Consider the following 16,252-nt stretch of genomic DNA (forward strand, 5'->3'; position numbering starts at 1 on the left):
CTAGTGTTGTTTCTGATGAAAGGGGGTATGTCGGCCTCTCAGGTTACTGACTACACCCTCTCTCCCCTTCCCGTTCCCCTTCCTCCCCACCATCCATTGTTTTGATCTGAACAGTTAACCTTTCTCACCGAGTAGTCAGCTAACCTGACAGTGCCAGCTGTACAGGACTGTTCACCTGTCCAGAGTGAAGCTTGGGGGAGGCGAGAGAAAGGAGAGGAAAGGTCACGGTGGAAAGAGAACCAACGTGACTTAGAAAACATGGACCCATTAAGGATTATCTCAGCCCCACTAGCACCAGAAACACAGTGGTTCAGTTCCCAGGAAGCTCAAAGAGCAGCCCAGCCTGGGAGGACTTGCCGAGCCGTCACTGAAATGGCCTGACCTCCAGTCCTGTGACCTGCTCCTCCCCGTGTAGGATTCCCCACTGAAGGACTCGGCCCAGCTGTTTGGCAAGGAGGAGAGACGGAAGCTCTGGCCCGCCTGGATAAGCACCTGGAACGGAAGGTACGGCCCCGTTTCTGAGACACAGAACTTCAGATGCTGACACCCATGCCGCAGGGAAGATGGAGCCAGGTTCATGTCCCTTGGTGCCTCTTAGCTCAAGCTGGTTGAAAACTGGAAAGTCTTCCTTATGGCAATAACAACAATAATAATAGCAGTTACCATTTAGTGAGTGCTTACCATGGGCTGGTCATTGGGCTGAGCATTTCTGGGTTTAGCACCTGCTTGCACTATATCCTTTCATCTTTCCAACAGCCCTACAAGGACAGCATTAAGCTCTCCATTTTACAGATTAGGAAACTAAGGCTTAGAGTGGTTAAGTAACTTGCCTGAGGTCACACAGTAAGTAGTAGAGTGAGATCTTGTTCTATGTGATTCTAAAACTTAGGCTAGATTGCTTTTCTTTCATCTGTGTGTCCCCTTACTAAGAGGGTATCTGGTCAGTAAAGTCCATAAGATTAATTATTTTGTGTTTATGTGCCCCCCACCTTTTGCTGGGTCTCCTCCAAGGGTTTGATTTCCATTTGCTTGTCACAGAGAACAAATGACCCACCTCCCAGTAAAGTGGGAATTGGTAAGAGGAAGGAAAGAGGCCAAGGCCCCAGAGGCACCCCTCATAATGTCACATGCCCCCACCTCCCTGGGACTAGAGAAGCAGAGGAGGGTCTCATGAACAGTCAGCTCCTATTTCCTGCCCCCCTGCAGATGGTTTATAGACTGGGTCTCTAAAATCACAACTTGTTCTATTCCTGCTCAGATGGCTGGGCATTTGGCCCAGCATCCAGGTGATAATGCAAGAAGGAGGCTAAGATAGCAGACTTGGAAAGAATGCTTCCCAGCCCTGGAGGTACCTCGCCAGCAGTGAAGGCACACCATGGGCCTAGCCTCCCCAAGGCCCAGCAGCCTTGATGTCCCTATTTGGGTGTTACCATCAGACAGGGCCAAAAGCAAGCCCCAGCAATTTAAAAGGATAACTGATGTCCAAGGGCGTGGGGGAACCAGCTGTCTTTGTCCACGTCAGCTTTACCAAGAGATTCTTACGGTCAGTCTGGAGACAAAGGCTGGGCCAAGGAGGCAGAAAGGCACAGATGATTTTGGAAAAGAGGCAGACAGCTTCCTCTGGTGGTGCTAAGCAGATTGAAAATAAGCTGCTGGTGACCAGCCTTGCCACTGCTCAAGGAAAGCCTGCCTGAGAATGAAATAATACAGAGGAAAGCAGAGCTGAGATGGTGAATGCATTCCAAGTAGCACTAGTTGGACACCTAGATCCAGCTGTGCCTGAAGGCTACATCTTGGACTCTTGGTTATATGAATTAAAAAAATCCCTTTTTCAAAGGCCACCCCAGAAATGGGGTGGCAGGAGTACAATGAGACTTAAAAGTGTAAAGAGCTAACCTATAGCTTGGGGATTATTATCCCCTTAAAAGCATTTTGGGTGCCAGACCAGCATCCCTGGTGGCACAGTGGTTGAGAGTCCTCCTGCCGATGCAGGGGACGTGGGTTCGTGCCCCGGTCTGGGAGGATACCATGTGCCGCGGAGCAGCTGTGCCCGTGAGCCATGGCTGCTGAGCCTGCGCATCCGGAGCCTGTGCTCTGCAACGGGAGAGGCCACAGCAGTGAGAGGGCCGCGTACAGCAAAAAAAAAAAAAAAAAAAAAAATCACCAAGTCAGGGACTTCTTTTCCAGACACCCCTGGAGGGCCCCTTTGGAGTGGGGCCTTATGTCAGGGCCCTTCAGACTCAGTGGTAGCCTGAGGGAATACTGTATTTTACACATCAGGGAGAACAAAAGGTACCTGATGGGCGGGAGTTTAACCATTTCAGGAGGTTTATTTTAACTTCTTCAATTCTCCAAATCTGAAACGAGTATTTTCTTATGTCAGAATGGTCTAGCTGCTAGAAAGACTGCCTAAAAAGACAGGCATAGTGTCTGTCTCCAGAAACATAGTCTATAGGAGATGATAGACACGAAACAAGTAATTACAGTATGCTTAGGGTTAGGAAAGGAGTAGTTCAGAGGGTTATGGGAATGAAAGAGCAAGATGATTATATTAATCAGTTCTTGTTTGCAAGTTGGCCTTTGAAAAAGGGATTTTTGTAACTCGTATAACCAAGAGTCCAAGATGTAGCCTTCAGGCACAGCTGGATCTAGGTGTCCAGCTAGTGCTACTTGGAATGCATTCACCATCTCAGCTCTGCTTTCCTCTGTATTATCTCATTCTCAGGCAGGCTTTCCTTGAGCAGCGGCAAGGCTGGTCACCAGCAGCTTATTTTCAATCTGCTTAGCACCACCAGAGGACGTTGTCTGCCTCTTTTCCAAAAGCTTCAGAAAAAGTCCCAAGGGGTGTTTTCATTTGTCTGGCTTGGGCCATGTGACTTTCCCTGACTCTGTCACTGTGGCCAGGGAAAGGGGCGCTTTCTCTGGTCAGACTTGAATCTGGGAGTGAGCCCACTCCCAGAGTCAGAGGTGGCTTAGCTTTACTTTCCCACCTTGAACTGAGATTAGGGAAGGGTTGGGTCACCACAAGAAAATTAGGTGCTGCTACCAAAAAGGGGGAGGCAAACAGTATGATCTTTACCACTGGCTTACCCAGTAGTAGCTGAGGACAAGCATCTCTCCATAAAGGTGTCCCAATTAAATGAAAAAGGGATGATGGAATCTTGCAGCCCCTAGTGAAGACACATGATACATTAATGACCTCTAACACCAAGGAGAGTGACAGTCAGGCATGTACCCCCTGTAGTCTTGCCAAGGAGATCAGATCTGAGTCCAAGCCAGTCTCTGGTACCAGCCACCAATTTGCAGGCAACACACAGGACAGAGGGATGTGTTGAACTGCACCGTAAGTACACAGGGAAATCTGGACTGTGGGAATTAGTACAAGTCAAACGGCTTGGATTCTTTGGCAGAAAATATAAAAGGAAAAGAAGGAAATGGCAGGAAATGCATAGAGTAAAAGAAACTTAACTAACACATCAAAGTATAATGAGAACGTACTGTATAGTACAAGGAACTCTACTCAGTGCTCTGTGGTGACCCAAATGGGAAGGAAATCCACAAGAGGGGACATATGTATACATATAGCTGATTCACTTTGCTGTACAGCAGAAACTAACACAACATTGTAAAGAAACTATACTCCAATAAAAATTAATAATAAAAAAAAACACTTCAAAGTCTTTTACATGGCCAAGACTAAACTATAGGGCCTAGGGATGCACATTTGGGTGAAAACAAGAAAAAAACACTTAAAAATGCGAGAAATAACTGAAAAGATAAAGCCCTCCCTTCAAAATGTGCTTTGCAAAAACAGGAAAATGTAAACATTTTTATTTATTTATTTTTTAAATTTATTTATTTTACTTATTTATTTTTGGCTGCGTTGGGTCTTTGTTGCTGCGCGCAGGCTTTCTCTAGTTGCGGCAAGCGGGGGCTACTCTTCGTTGCGGTGCGCGGGCTTCTCATTGCAGTGGCTGTTCTTGTTGCGGAGCACGGGCTCTAGGCGCACGGGCCTCAGTAGTTGCGGCACGTGGGCTCAGTAGTTGTGGCTCGTGGGCTCTAGAGCGCAGGCTCAGTAGTTGTGATGCACAGGCTTAGTTGCTCCACGGCATGGGGGATCTTCCTGGACCAGGGCTCGAACCCGTGTCCCCTGCCTTGGCAGACGGATTCTTAACCACTGCGCCACCAGGGAAGTCCCAGGAAAGTGATTATTATAAAAGTTGGGCAAGTGGTCACTTACGGGGCAGGGAAGGGACCGTGACTGGGATGAGCACATAGATGGGCTTCTGGGGTGGCCGGCAAAGTACTGATTCTTGAACTTTGGTGATGGTTGCACAGGTGTTTGCCTTAGAATAATTTGTTAAGCACACATCTGTGTGATTTCTGTATCTGTGTTTCACTTAAAATAAAAAGATTTTCAAAGAGAGGTGGGCCAAGGATATGAGCAGGTAAATATACCTCGCGTCTGTTAGAGGTACTTAACCAATACCTGAGGGATCACCTGCCAAAGAGGTGGCCTTTAGGTTGAGACTTGAAGGAAGAGTCAAAATTAACCAAGGAAAGGGGAGTGGAAAGGAAGGCAGCACTCCAGCCAAGGGAGCTGCATGTGTAAAGGCTAGTAAGAGCATGGTGCTTAAAGAAGAGTGGTGAGGAAGGAAGCTAGAAAGATGGGGCCACTGTGGGGTGCTTGTAAGCCATGTTTAGGATTTGGGACTCTAGCCTAAGAACACCAGGAAGCCCAGTGCATGTATTGTCCTCAGGGACAGGCATTTTAAAGAATCACTGTGCTCCCACTGTGGAGGGTGGATTAGGGGGGACAAGAATTGATGCAGAGAGGTCAGTTAGGAGGCTGTCACAGTTGTGCAGTATAGATAAAATCTTAGCCTAAACCAGGTTGGTGGCAATAGGGAGTGGAAAGAAAAGGACAGATTAGAGAAACACTTGGACAGTAGGATTGACAGGACCTGGTGAGCAGGGAGTCAAAGGTGACGGCCAGGCTTTTGGCTTGGGCAACGAGGTGGATGACAGTGCAGTTTCTGAGATAGGGAATGCCAATGGAAGGGTGGTTTAAAGAAAAGAACCTGCTACCCTTGAGGTGCCTGAAAGGCAATCAAGTAGAGCTCTCTGGCAGGGAGTTGGGTGGAGTGACTTGGGAGTCTAGGTGAGCAGTCTGGGCCAGAGCTACAGACGTGGTGATCGTCTGCAAAGAAATTGTCTCGGGAGCCGTGGGACTGGATGAACTCACGCAGGAACACAGTTGAGTAGAAGGGACCTAGGACAGAGCCCTGGGGTGCCGACACTTAAGGAGTTGGGAGGGGTGGTGGACCTGGTGAAACACCAAGAACAGCCAACCAGCTGATGGCAGCCAGGAGCCAACAGAATGGCAGGTGTGGAGACAGGGAGCAGTCAGCAGGGTGAAGTGCTGCGGGGGAGTCCAAAAATACAGGGACAGAAAACGCCCACAGGATCCGGTGGCATGGACATCTCAGAGACTCTGGCAGGAGTGGTGAAGGCAGAAGTGGAGGTGGGCGTGAGGAAATGGAGAAAGGCTGGCTGCGAAGGGAGGAAAGAGGACCCAAGGGGAGAAGTCCGCAGGGTGACTAGAAGTTCTTTTTTGTTTTGTTTGAAATGAAACAAGATCATTTTCCCAATGTCCTTGAAGTGAACAGGGAAGAGAGGGAGAGATGGAATGTGCAAGAGAAGGAAGAGGGGAGGGCTCCAGAGCCAGGTGGAGGCCTTAGCCTTGGGCAGGGTCACAGGAGGGACAGGGGGTAGATGGGGATGCAGGTGAGTTTCTAGATTTGGTGGCTAAAAGTTGAGGTGTTTCCTACCTGATGGCTTCCATTTCCTTATCAAAAGGAAGGAAGGTCATGGGCTGAAGGGTGGTGGGAAAGTGTGGAATAGGAGGTCTAAAGAGGGTGTAAAGGACTTCCCTGGTGATCCAGTGGTTAAGACTCCACACTCCCACTGCAGGGGCTGTGGGTTTGATCCCTGATTGGGGAAGTTCCGCATGCCAAGCAGCGCGGCCACAAAAAGAATAAAGAGGGCGTGAAGTTTGTGAAATAGTCATCACGAGGAGAAAGAGGGCATTAGGAGTCAAGAAAGAGAAAATGGTTATTAGAGGTAGTGGAAAAAGACTGGAATCTGGAGTCAGTCCCTCCAGCTCTGTCTCTTACCACCTCTGTAACCTCAGAAGAGTCACATAACACTTTGAGCTTCCTTTCCTCGTTTTCGAAAGGAGGTAATGACAAATGCTGCCTCAGACGATTGTTAAGATCAAATGAGAGAACACAGGTGTCAGTGAGTTGTGGAGATAAAGCACTCTGCCGGCAGCAACTGATGATAAAAACAAGACCAATGATACTGTATGACAAGTGGCCCCAGCAATGAATGTCTCTGTGGGTTTCCAGGAATGGGTTTCTCGGCGCTGTTGAACAGTGGGGAGAAGTGCTTGGGTAGCCACCGTGTAGCAGCAGCCTCAGGGCCCCTGGGACAGAGCAGGGACTGAGGGAGGGATATCTTCCTCTGTAATGTAGATGCCCTTTTCCTTTCTTCTGTAGAATCACAGACCCTGCAGTGCTTTCAGAAACTTTCATTTCCATCATCTTATTTCATCCCCAGGAGGTGGGAAATTTTGTTCTCATTTAATAAACAAGTAGCTGAGGGACTAAATAACTTATGCTCATAGCACAAATTAAACAGAGTCAGGACAAGAACTTGGGCCTCATTGTTTGATCGGTGGTGGTTCCATCAAACATTCTGCCAGCGTGAAGTAGCGGGACGTGCACAGGGTCTCATCCTGGCTCTTTGGCTTTCTGGTCTGCGACCTTAGGCAGATCCTTAACTAGCTGGTGCCTAAGGCTTTTTCCTCTGAAGCCTCCAGGTCTGTCCTTTCTTGCCTTCTCTTTCTGCTGCAGGCCTGGGTTGCCAACTATGAGAGACCCCGCATGAATGCCAACTCCCTGCTGGCCAGCCCCACGGGCCTCAGCCCCTACCTGCGCTTCGGCTGCCTCTCCTGCCGCCTCTTCTACTACCGCCTGTGGGACCTGTACAAAAAGGTAAGGGGCAGTGAGGGCGGCAGAGCCCGCCCCCGGTTGCAGCCCAGAGGACACCAGGGCTTTCTGGGCCGGTCAGTTACCCTGAAGAGAGGCCTTCCCTCTGGCTTAAGTGTGCGTACTGTCCAGAGAAGGTGAGGAAGACGCCACATCCAAGAGGGGCCAGAGCCAAGCACAGCCCAAACTGCTCATCTAAACAAATCCAGGTTCTCAAGTGGAGCAGAACAGGCAGGAAAGCCGACCTCGGGGTGTGACCCCGGAGGTGGCATTTCTGCTGGCAGCAGGTGGATGGGGGCCAAGCAGTCAGGGTGGGAGGCAGGGAGGCTGAGGCTGCTGCCAGTTCTAAGGTGAAGAGCACAGCAGCCCTCTATGGGGCTGTGTCCAGAGCATTTAAAGGGGAGCCTAGGAGCGGCAGTTGCCCATCAGTGATGAGGAAATGACCCGGAGGGCTGAATGCAGGGCTGGACACGGACAGTGGGTGGATAGCCCTGTAGTAGTGCACCCACCCCCAGGAGGAGAGAGGACAACACATCCAGCTGTTCAGATTCATCAGATCCATCCTTGCGTCTGCATCGTTTCACGTTCTTTCCTCATTCTTGCCAATATCTGGATTTTGTGGCGTGGCATGCGGTAACTTTGCCCGCTTGGTGGGTAATCTTGTGATTTTAGGAAGATTATTATTTGCTTGGCAGTCTGATGTCTTAATTCTTTCATGGCCCCAGATCCAGGCTGTTGGGCATAACTTATTTAACCAAAATCTAGACTGAGCATTTCTTAGGTGTGCTGATGAGAAAACTGACTTTGACGTTTTAGAAAGTGGAGCCCAACAGGAACTCTCGAGGGCAAGGATCATGACCATTGTTTGGGAGTTTGGTTCCCAGTGCAGAGTCCGGCAGCGCTATCCCTTTCCACTGCCTGCTGCTCCGCAGCCATCCTCAGGGCTCTGAGCAGTAGTGGGCACAGCCAGGGCCCAGGGTTCAGTCTGCAGCACACCCTGCCGCTTCTCCTTCTCCTCCACGCATCTAGGGGCTTGGAGCCACCAAGTTCATGGCAGCTCCAGATTCCTTTGTGGGGAAGTTCTGAGTGGCACGGCGCTGATAGCTGGGCAAGCGTTTGTATCCACGTGCCGTCCCACCCCACCAGGTGAAGCGGAGCAGCACACCCCCGCTCTCCCTGTTTGGGCAACTCCTGTGGCGAGAGTTCTTTTACACGGCGGCCACCAACAACCCCAGGTTTGACCGCATGGAGGGGAACCCCATCTGCATCCAGATCCCCTGGGATCGCAACCCCGAGGCCCTGGCCAAGTGGGCCGAGGGCAAGACAGGCTTCCCTTGGATTGACGCCATCATGACCCAACTGAGGCAGGAGGGCTGGATCCACCATCTGGCCCGGCACGCTGTGGCCTGCTTCCTCACGCGCGGGGACCTCTGGGTCAGCTGGGAGAGCGGGGTCCGGGTGAGTCCTCTCTCATCGGGCAGCCCAGGGCAGCCCCCTTTTGGGCTGGGGGATGGGCTGGGACCCTGGGTCCAGGAGGTTCCCTCCAGATCCTTCTTGGCTTGCCCTCAGCAGAAGGCTTTGGCTCCCTTCTCCGCAGGGTGTGTGGTGACTTGGGGGAACCATGGCCGTAGGTGCCCAAGGAGGCTGATTGTCCCACCCTCCCTGCATCTAGGTATTTGATGAGCTGCTCCTGGATGCAGATTTCAGCGTGAACGCAGGCAGCTGGATGTGGCTGTCCTGCAGTGCTTTCTTCCAACAGTTCTTCCACTGCTACTGCCCGGTGGGCTTTGGCCGCCGCACGGACCCCAGTGGAGACTACATCAGGTGAGGGTGCAGACCAGGCTCTCTGGTTTCTGACCACTTTGGCTTCCTCCTAGGGTGAGATATGCTTGGCCTTTGAAGGAGACTCCAGCGTGCTGATGGGTCGTCTGGTGTGTATGTTTCAGGCGATACCTGCCCAAATTGAGAGGGTTCCCCTCTCGATACATCTATGAGCCCTGGAATGCCCCAGAGTCGATTCAGAAGGCAGCCAAATGCATCATTGGTGTGGACTACCCACGGCCCATCGTCAACCACGCCGAGACCAGCCGGCTCAACATTGAGCGGATGAAGCAGATTTACCAGCAGCTCTCCCGCTACCGGGGACTCTGTAAGGAGCCCCTACTCTGACTGCCACCCCCTAGTTCCCCGAAGGGAAGGACAACACCTACAGGCTCGGGGCGTAGAGATTCCCAGATGTTTGCAAAGGAAGGCCGCCGAGCACTGTCTTCCAGGCTGTTGACTTGACTTCCCGGGCACAGGCCACACAGGCTGGGCTGGATCAGGCCTCTCTGAATTAGTTGTGGCCAGTGGGAAGCGATGGAACCTTGATGTCATGGCCCAGCACCCCCTGCCTTTTACCTACCTGCCCTGGGGCCCTGTACAGTCCTGTGAGATGGCATTCTGATTATCCCCCTACCTCTTTCCCAGGTCTGCTGGCGTCTGTCCCTTCCTGTATGGAAGACCTCAGCAATCCAGTGGCAGAGCCCAGCTCGAGCCAGGCTGGGGGCATGAGCAGTGCAGGTGAGTACAGCCAGCCTCCCGTGGCCTGTGCCCACCCCAAGGGCACTGCAGAGCTACTCCCACTTCAGTCACTGAGGGCTGAGGATGGAGACCAGAACCAAGTTATGCCCCGATAGAACTTGTATTCCACCTGGGGAGACAGATGGTAAAGGAGCTGTGCAGGATCATGTCAGATAACAAGTGCTTTGGGGGAAAATAAAATCAAGTGACCTGATAAAAGAGGGCTGGGGAAGGGGGTTACTTTAGATGGAGTACCAGGGCCCCATGCAGTGAGCAGAGCCAGCCTTCTAAGAACAGGGGGAAGAGCATTCCAGGCAAAGGGAAGAGCAGGAAAAGACCCAGAGATGGAAACAAGCTTACCCATTCCAGGAACGAGAGGAGGGAAGCCAGTGGGGCTGGTGTGTTCTGAGTGAGGAGCTGGAACGAGAGGAGGACGGACACAGCAGGAGTAGCAGCGCGTAGACTCGGCGTCCATGAGGAAGATTAGGGTTCCGTCGTCAGGGCAGGGAGAAGGCACTGACGGGGGTCAGCAGGGCAGAGGCGTGACCTGGTTTATGTTTTAGAAAGCTCATTCTGCCTGCTGTGTGGAGGGCACAGTGTGGGCAAGAGCCCCCGAGTATAGGAGGCTGGAAAAGAGGCGACTGTAGTTGTCCAGGCAGGTGGCGGGAGAGAGGAGTAGATGGCCTTGCTGTGTTCTTAACCTCTGCCCTTCGGCTCTGGGACGAAGATCAGCGAGCTCAGACCGGCAAGAACGTCAGGGCTTTTTCTAGTTTCTAGTTTGCCCAGCCAGGTTGGCTCCCCGGGTTAGGGCACTGCTCATTCTGGCTTCAGGAGGCCAGTTACGGAGGGAATGCCTCACCTTCAGCGCGAGGATGGCAGACAGGCCAAATCAGTCTCTGGCCTGGAGCCCATGGGATTTGGGGCCCAAAAGCTGGCTGTACTGCCAGCAGGCCTGGTTATGCTCTCCTTGGATGTTTCCAGGCAGAGTCACTGCTGGAAGGAAGGCCAGGGGGCAGGTCTGAGAAGCAGCGTGCTGGTTGCATTGGTGAGCAGGCTCCCTCCCCCTAAAGAGCTGCTGCTACACTGTTGAGCGTCATCTTGGCTCCACACACAAGTCTGTGTGACACTTTGACCTGCTTCCCTACAGGCCCAAGACCACTACCCAGTGGCCCAGCGTCCCCCAAACGCAAGCTGGGAGCAGCGGAGGAGCCACCTGGTGAAGAACTCAGCAAACGGGCCAGGGTGGCAGGATTGCCCCCCTCGGAGCTGCTGAGCAAGGATGTCTGAGAGTGAGTGACAGCAGCTGAGAGTCAGCTTCAGGGACGGGCGTGGGAGAGAGGTGGGGTGAGTGTGGAGAACTGCCCTGCCAGCTGAAGGTTAAAACCCACAAACTAGATTAAAACCTGGTAGGTGCCGGGGGCTTTTCTAGGGTTTCAGCTCAAATTCTACCATCCTGACTTCTATACCTTCTAATACTAAAAAGAGAGTTTAAAGATAAAGCCTTGTTCTTTCTTTGCCAGCTAAGGGAAAAAAAAATTGACTCTTGCTACCTATCAAAGTGAGCCAAATCCAGAAAAAGAAAGCAGAGACCCGATTGAAGCTGTGGGAGAAAGAGTCCCAGGGCAGGGTCTGCGGGTGCTCCAGGCCCCTCTGCCATCGCCCCGACAGGCTGTGTCCTGTAGGCTGGCCAGCAGAGGGCAGCACTTACCTTCAGAATTCAGGCTTAGGGACGTTTGGAGGCTCACTTAGCCCAGCCCCACCTGAGGGCCAGAAGACCCAGGCTCCCTATCGCCTGTGCCTCTTACAGCCACTCCTCCATTAGTGCCTTTCTTGTGGCTTCAGCTCTGCACTTCCCTGGCAGTGCTCATCTTCCTTGAAAGCCCCCTGAATGTCTCAAAAAACAAAAACAAAAACCTGGCTCTTCCTTCCCCAGAGCAAGAAGGGCCTTTTATGCCTTTCTGGGGGAGATATAAATTACTGTCCCCTTTCAGTCATCATCTCGGGCTGTTCCTTATGTGCCGTCTGCATCATTAGGTTGGAGGGTGATTTTCTCCACGGAGCCAATTCTTTTTTCTAAACCCTCTACTTCAAGCCAGGTGAGGCCAACTGGTTTGCACATCTAGACTTGAATGCCAGTGAGACGGCGAGTGTTTGATGCCTGGGCCCTTTTCTTTACTCGGCTCTTCGTCTTAGACATTGCAGGTGGACAGATCTGTTATCTTGTTCTGGGAGTACCAGCAACCTTAGGTACTGTTCTCTTAGTTACCTCTTAACTCTGTGGTACTGAGCATAGTTCATTCTGTCTTACAAACCTGGAACTTTCCAGGGTGATACTCTGACTTTCAGGTGAGAAGATTAAAGAACAGAGGGGTTAAATGTCTGGGTCATGGTTCCTCAGAGGTAATGGCATCCAATTCAGCTTGAAACTGTTGCCAGCAAGTGTGTGAGGAAGGGGAGCATAAGACATAGGAAATGTGATACGGGGCTTCCCTGCTGGCGCAGTGGTTGAGGGTCCGCCTGCCGATGCAGGGGGCGCGGGTTCGTGCCCTGGTCCGGGAGGATCCCACGTGCCGCGGAGCGGCTGGGCCCGTGAGCCATGACCACTGGGCCTGCGCGTCCGGAGCCTGTGCTCCGCGACGGGAGAGGACGCAGCAGTGAGAGGCCCGCGTACCGCAAAAAAAAAAAAAATGTGATACGATGCCCATCCACAAGGGTTAAATAGTCTACTTAGAAAAACAAGACAAATAACCTGTAATTCCTAGACAAATGATACAGACTCTACCAGCTTATCACGAGACAGTTATTGGTGGGCCAGAGTGATCAGGGAGTACAACACAGAAGGTTACCCTAGGGGACCCAAAAGATGAATTGGATTTAGACAGCAAGGAGAGCATTTCCAACAAGAAAAACAGCTTAATGATTACATGATCTTGTACAAATTACTTAACCGCTCTGAGACTCAGTTTCCTCACCAAAAATTAGGTTCTTGTTGCAAGGATTAAATGATGAAATGTATGTGTCAGGGATGTGTGGGGCTGCTAGTTGCAGAAAACCTGACTACTGTGTCTAAAACAAAGAGGGATTTGGTTTTCCTACTGAACAAAAGGCCCAGAGCTGGGCGCTGCTAGTTTTGGTTTGGTGGCTCAACAGTGTCAGAGCCAGTTTTTCTGAGATTCTCTTGTTTCCTGGCCTCAAGGTGGCTGCCACAGCTTCAGCCATCAACTCCTTGTTCAAAGCAAGAAAGAGAAGGAAACGCAGAGACAGCTGCACTCATTCATACAATAAACATATGTCAAGTGATCGCGATTTGCCAGACACCGTTGTAGGCACTGGATATAGTTGTGAACAAGACTAACAAAGTCGTCCCTTCCCTCTTGGGTGCGTCTTTGTGGGAGAAGACAGACAGTAAACAAATAGATACATCATGTGTCAAGAAGCCCTAAGTGGTATGAAGAAAAAATAAAGTCGAGTAAGAAGGTAGAAAGTTTGGGGCACAGTGGAGGTTGCAGTTTTATATTATGAGGATTGTCAGGGGATGCCTCTCTTCCTTTTCCATCAAGAAAATAAAAGCTTTCCCAGGATACCCCTTCCCCAGCTTTTCACGTTGGCCTCGTGAGCCAGAACTGAGTCACAGAGCCTCCCCAAAGCCGGGAAATAGTGGTGTGGAGTGTCAGGATTGGTTAGACCACTGATGTCCAACCTGAGTGAGCAGTGGAATTCCCTAGAGGATTTGTTAAGCCTCAGATGGCTGGGCCCCACCCCCAGAGGTTCGGATCCGGTGGGTCTGGGGTGGGACCTGAGAATTTGCATTTTTGCAAATTTTCGATGCAGCAAAAATTTGCAGCAGTTTGATGATGCTGCTGTTCTGGGACTGTACTTTGAGAATCACTGACTTAGACCATTCCTGACCCATTGTCTGGGCCACGTCCATGACTCACTGAACAAAATCCAGATTCTGTTAGCTAGGAAGTGTAGATACTGGTCGATAACTGTCTACGCTATACAGGGCACTTAGCCCAGTGCCTGCCTTGTAAGTTCATAAATAAAGTGGTAGCTATTATTATTATTATGGATATTGTTATTATTATTTTTTTAGAAGAACATAAGGTTACAGTTGGGTCTGATCACGGAGGCTCTTTAATGTCAGGCAGATGGAGTCCTTGGTGTACTCTCTGGGAACTAAGGAGCATTTTGGAACAGGAGAGTGAATGATCAAATTGGCATTTTTGGAAGATTAACCAGGCATTGGGCTGGGACCTAAGAAGAAATGGTGGGAGGAGAGAGCCAGCTGAGAGTCTGTGGTGGTGATTCCAAGTGGACATTACAAGGGTGCAGAGGTCAGCACTGGTCTCTTGCCTTGTAGTCGAGGAGATATCCGTCAGCCTGTTGGGATCTTACGGACTGATTCTCAAGGTTTAGCCCTTAATCATGGCTGATTGATTGGAAGTGAGGACCAGGAGGTCAGAGGACAGGACAGATACTCATGTTCTTTGGAAACCCTGAGAGAAGAGAGTTTCTTAGTGAAACGTGTGCTTCTCTGTGTACTGGTGGTAGCACCTGGGCCTAAAGATGTTGAGCATCCTCGTCAGTAAAACAGTGATAATAGCATCTTGTCACCTGCCCTCCCATCGAGCATACGCACTGGGGAAAGAAAATGAAAAACCATATGTGAAAAGCCTTTGAATGAGTGAAATGCACCACGCAGGGGAAATCACATTACCACCTTTGCATATGCTTCTCAGGGTGTCTTTGACCGTGTTACTGTTACTTCGGTCAGGGCCAGCACGCTGAGCTGGATGGACCACAGAGCAGTGGCCACAGGGCCTGTGTTGATACAGTCGTATTGACCCTTCCCCCTCTCCTCTCTGTCAGTTTTACTTCTGTGACTTAGGGCAGAATTCATAACCTTTCTGAGATGCTTTAGCTATAAGGTGTGAATAATCATTCTTTACCAGCCTGAAGGCTCCATCATGGACCTTTTGAGGCCATGTTTAGCTCCAGCCTCTATAGTTTTGTGATTCTGTTATTTCTAATGCCTCAGGCCTGCGCCAGACAATGATGTAAACTGATCTTGTGGGAAAACATACCCTGATATCAGTCGGTTCTGTGTTTACCTCAAACCCACATCAGTATCTGTTCTGTATTTGGTTATCGTACAATGTTCACTAAACTGAAAACTAAGCCAGCGCCAAATAGCTCTCATTTCAGCTGCTTCCCCGTAATCCCCAAAGCTGCTGACTGCTCAGGACTCCAGCAGGCTCCAATTGTGTACAGAGTTTTCTTATTGGTCTAATTATTTTAACAGTTCACGTGATCCATTTGTCCTTCTGCTGGTACATGGTGATCTGTTGAGAGAAGCCCACTGAATATAAAGGGTTCATGGCAAGGATCACCTCTTCCCCTCCTCCGCCAAAGTTCACCCAAGCTCGGTTAGCCCTGGGGCTTCGCTGAGGAAAACCTGATTTCTGGAATCTCTTCATTGTCTCTTTGACATTTGTTCCGTGTATATCCTTCCTCACGTGAAATAATGTGTGTGAAAGGCACTGGGCGATCTGCAAAATGCTGCCCAGTGGAAGCAGAGGCCGTGTGGTGGTCAGAAACCCCATCGTGCTGCTCGCTGCCCGGGGGCCTTCGCACACGTTCTTCTCACCTCTCTGTCTCTCAGTTCCTGAAACAAGTAGTTGGGACTTGGTGTCCCCTCACACTTTCCCTGGCACTTACTAAGAAGCTGTCGACTAATGGACGTCCCCTCCCCTTTGCCATGTGATTTCTGTGGTGCAGGAAGGGCAGGCGTGTAGTTGACATGAGGAATGAGACTAAGCTAAGAGCCCAGCTTTGTACCCCATCCAGGCCCAGCTGCACCTCTGGCCTTCCCTGCTCCTAACTGGGAGCTGGCAGCAAACCCCCTGCCCCTCTCGAGCTCTTGGGCGCTGTGACTCACCCTGTGTGGTGGCGAGGCGTGACCTCTGAGACCTGCTTACAGGCTCCAAACAAAGTTTCTTCCCGACCTTGAGCCGTCGTGTCTCCTCTGCTGACACACGCTCACGCGCGCACGGTATCCACACTCCCCTCCTGGGCTGGGAGCTGGGGAAGGGTGGACTTGCAGATTTGGGTTTCTTGTTAGCGTCCAGTGGGTGGGAAGGGGTGTGAGGGCACAGGTACCCAGGGGGGCCGTCCTAACTGACATCGGCACACTGAGGGAGGTGCTCGTTCACTTATTCTATGTTCCAGCCACTTCTGCTTCTTGTATTAATGACAGGTTGAAAGAGTTGGACAATCGTGAGATTGATTTTTTTTTTTAGCGTATGTTTTATGAGTTGATTTTTTCCCTAGTGCCTCTCCCCTAGCTGTTCTTCCCTTTCTTTTAGTGCTGCTGTCATCATTTTCCTGCAAGGCCTCATCTGATTTCCGCAGCCCCCTTTTTCTGCAGACTTATGCCCTAGCTTGAGAACAAGAGCACAGGGACCATCTAATTATCTGCTGATGGAGCAACTTGAGTAACTAGTTGAACAGGCCTCTGACTAGCTTTGTAGACAAGGGTAAGCTGGTTCTTCCAAACCTTGGTTTTCTGTTTGGGTTTTTTTGTTTTTGTTTTTGTTTTTTTTGCAGTACTCAGGCCTCTCACTGTTGTGGCCTCT

At 50.8% G+C, this 16,252-nt stretch overlaps 1 protein-coding gene across 1 annotated transcript in view; it reads left to right on the forward strand.

Annotated features, from left to right (window-relative positions):
- Window positions 1–16,252, forward strand: part of CRY2 (cryptochrome circadian regulator 2) — a 33,739-nt gene that overhangs the window by 12,645 nt on the left and 4,842 nt on the right. The window contains exons 5-11 of the mRNA XM_060018766.1: window positions 416–504; window positions 6,918–7,058; window positions 8,199–8,510; window positions 8,725–8,876; window positions 8,999–9,201; window positions 9,522–9,614; window positions 10,762–10,903. Of these exons, the coding sequence (XP_059874749.1) occupies window positions 416–504; window positions 6,918–7,058; window positions 8,199–8,510; window positions 8,725–8,876; window positions 8,999–9,201; window positions 9,522–9,614; window positions 10,762–10,901 (1,130 nt within the window). The 3' untranslated portion in view covers window positions 10,902–10,903. The remainder of the gene's footprint in view (window positions 1–415; window positions 505–6,917; window positions 7,059–8,198; window positions 8,511–8,724; window positions 8,877–8,998; window positions 9,202–9,521; window positions 9,615–10,761; window positions 10,904–16,252) is intronic.

The sequence above is a fragment of the Delphinus delphis genome, chromosome 8 (genome assembly GCF_949987515.2).
Source record: "Delphinus delphis chromosome 8, mDelDel1.2, whole genome shotgun sequence".
Classification (NCBI taxonomy): Eukaryota; Metazoa; Chordata; class Mammalia; order Artiodactyla; family Delphinidae; genus Delphinus; species Delphinus delphis.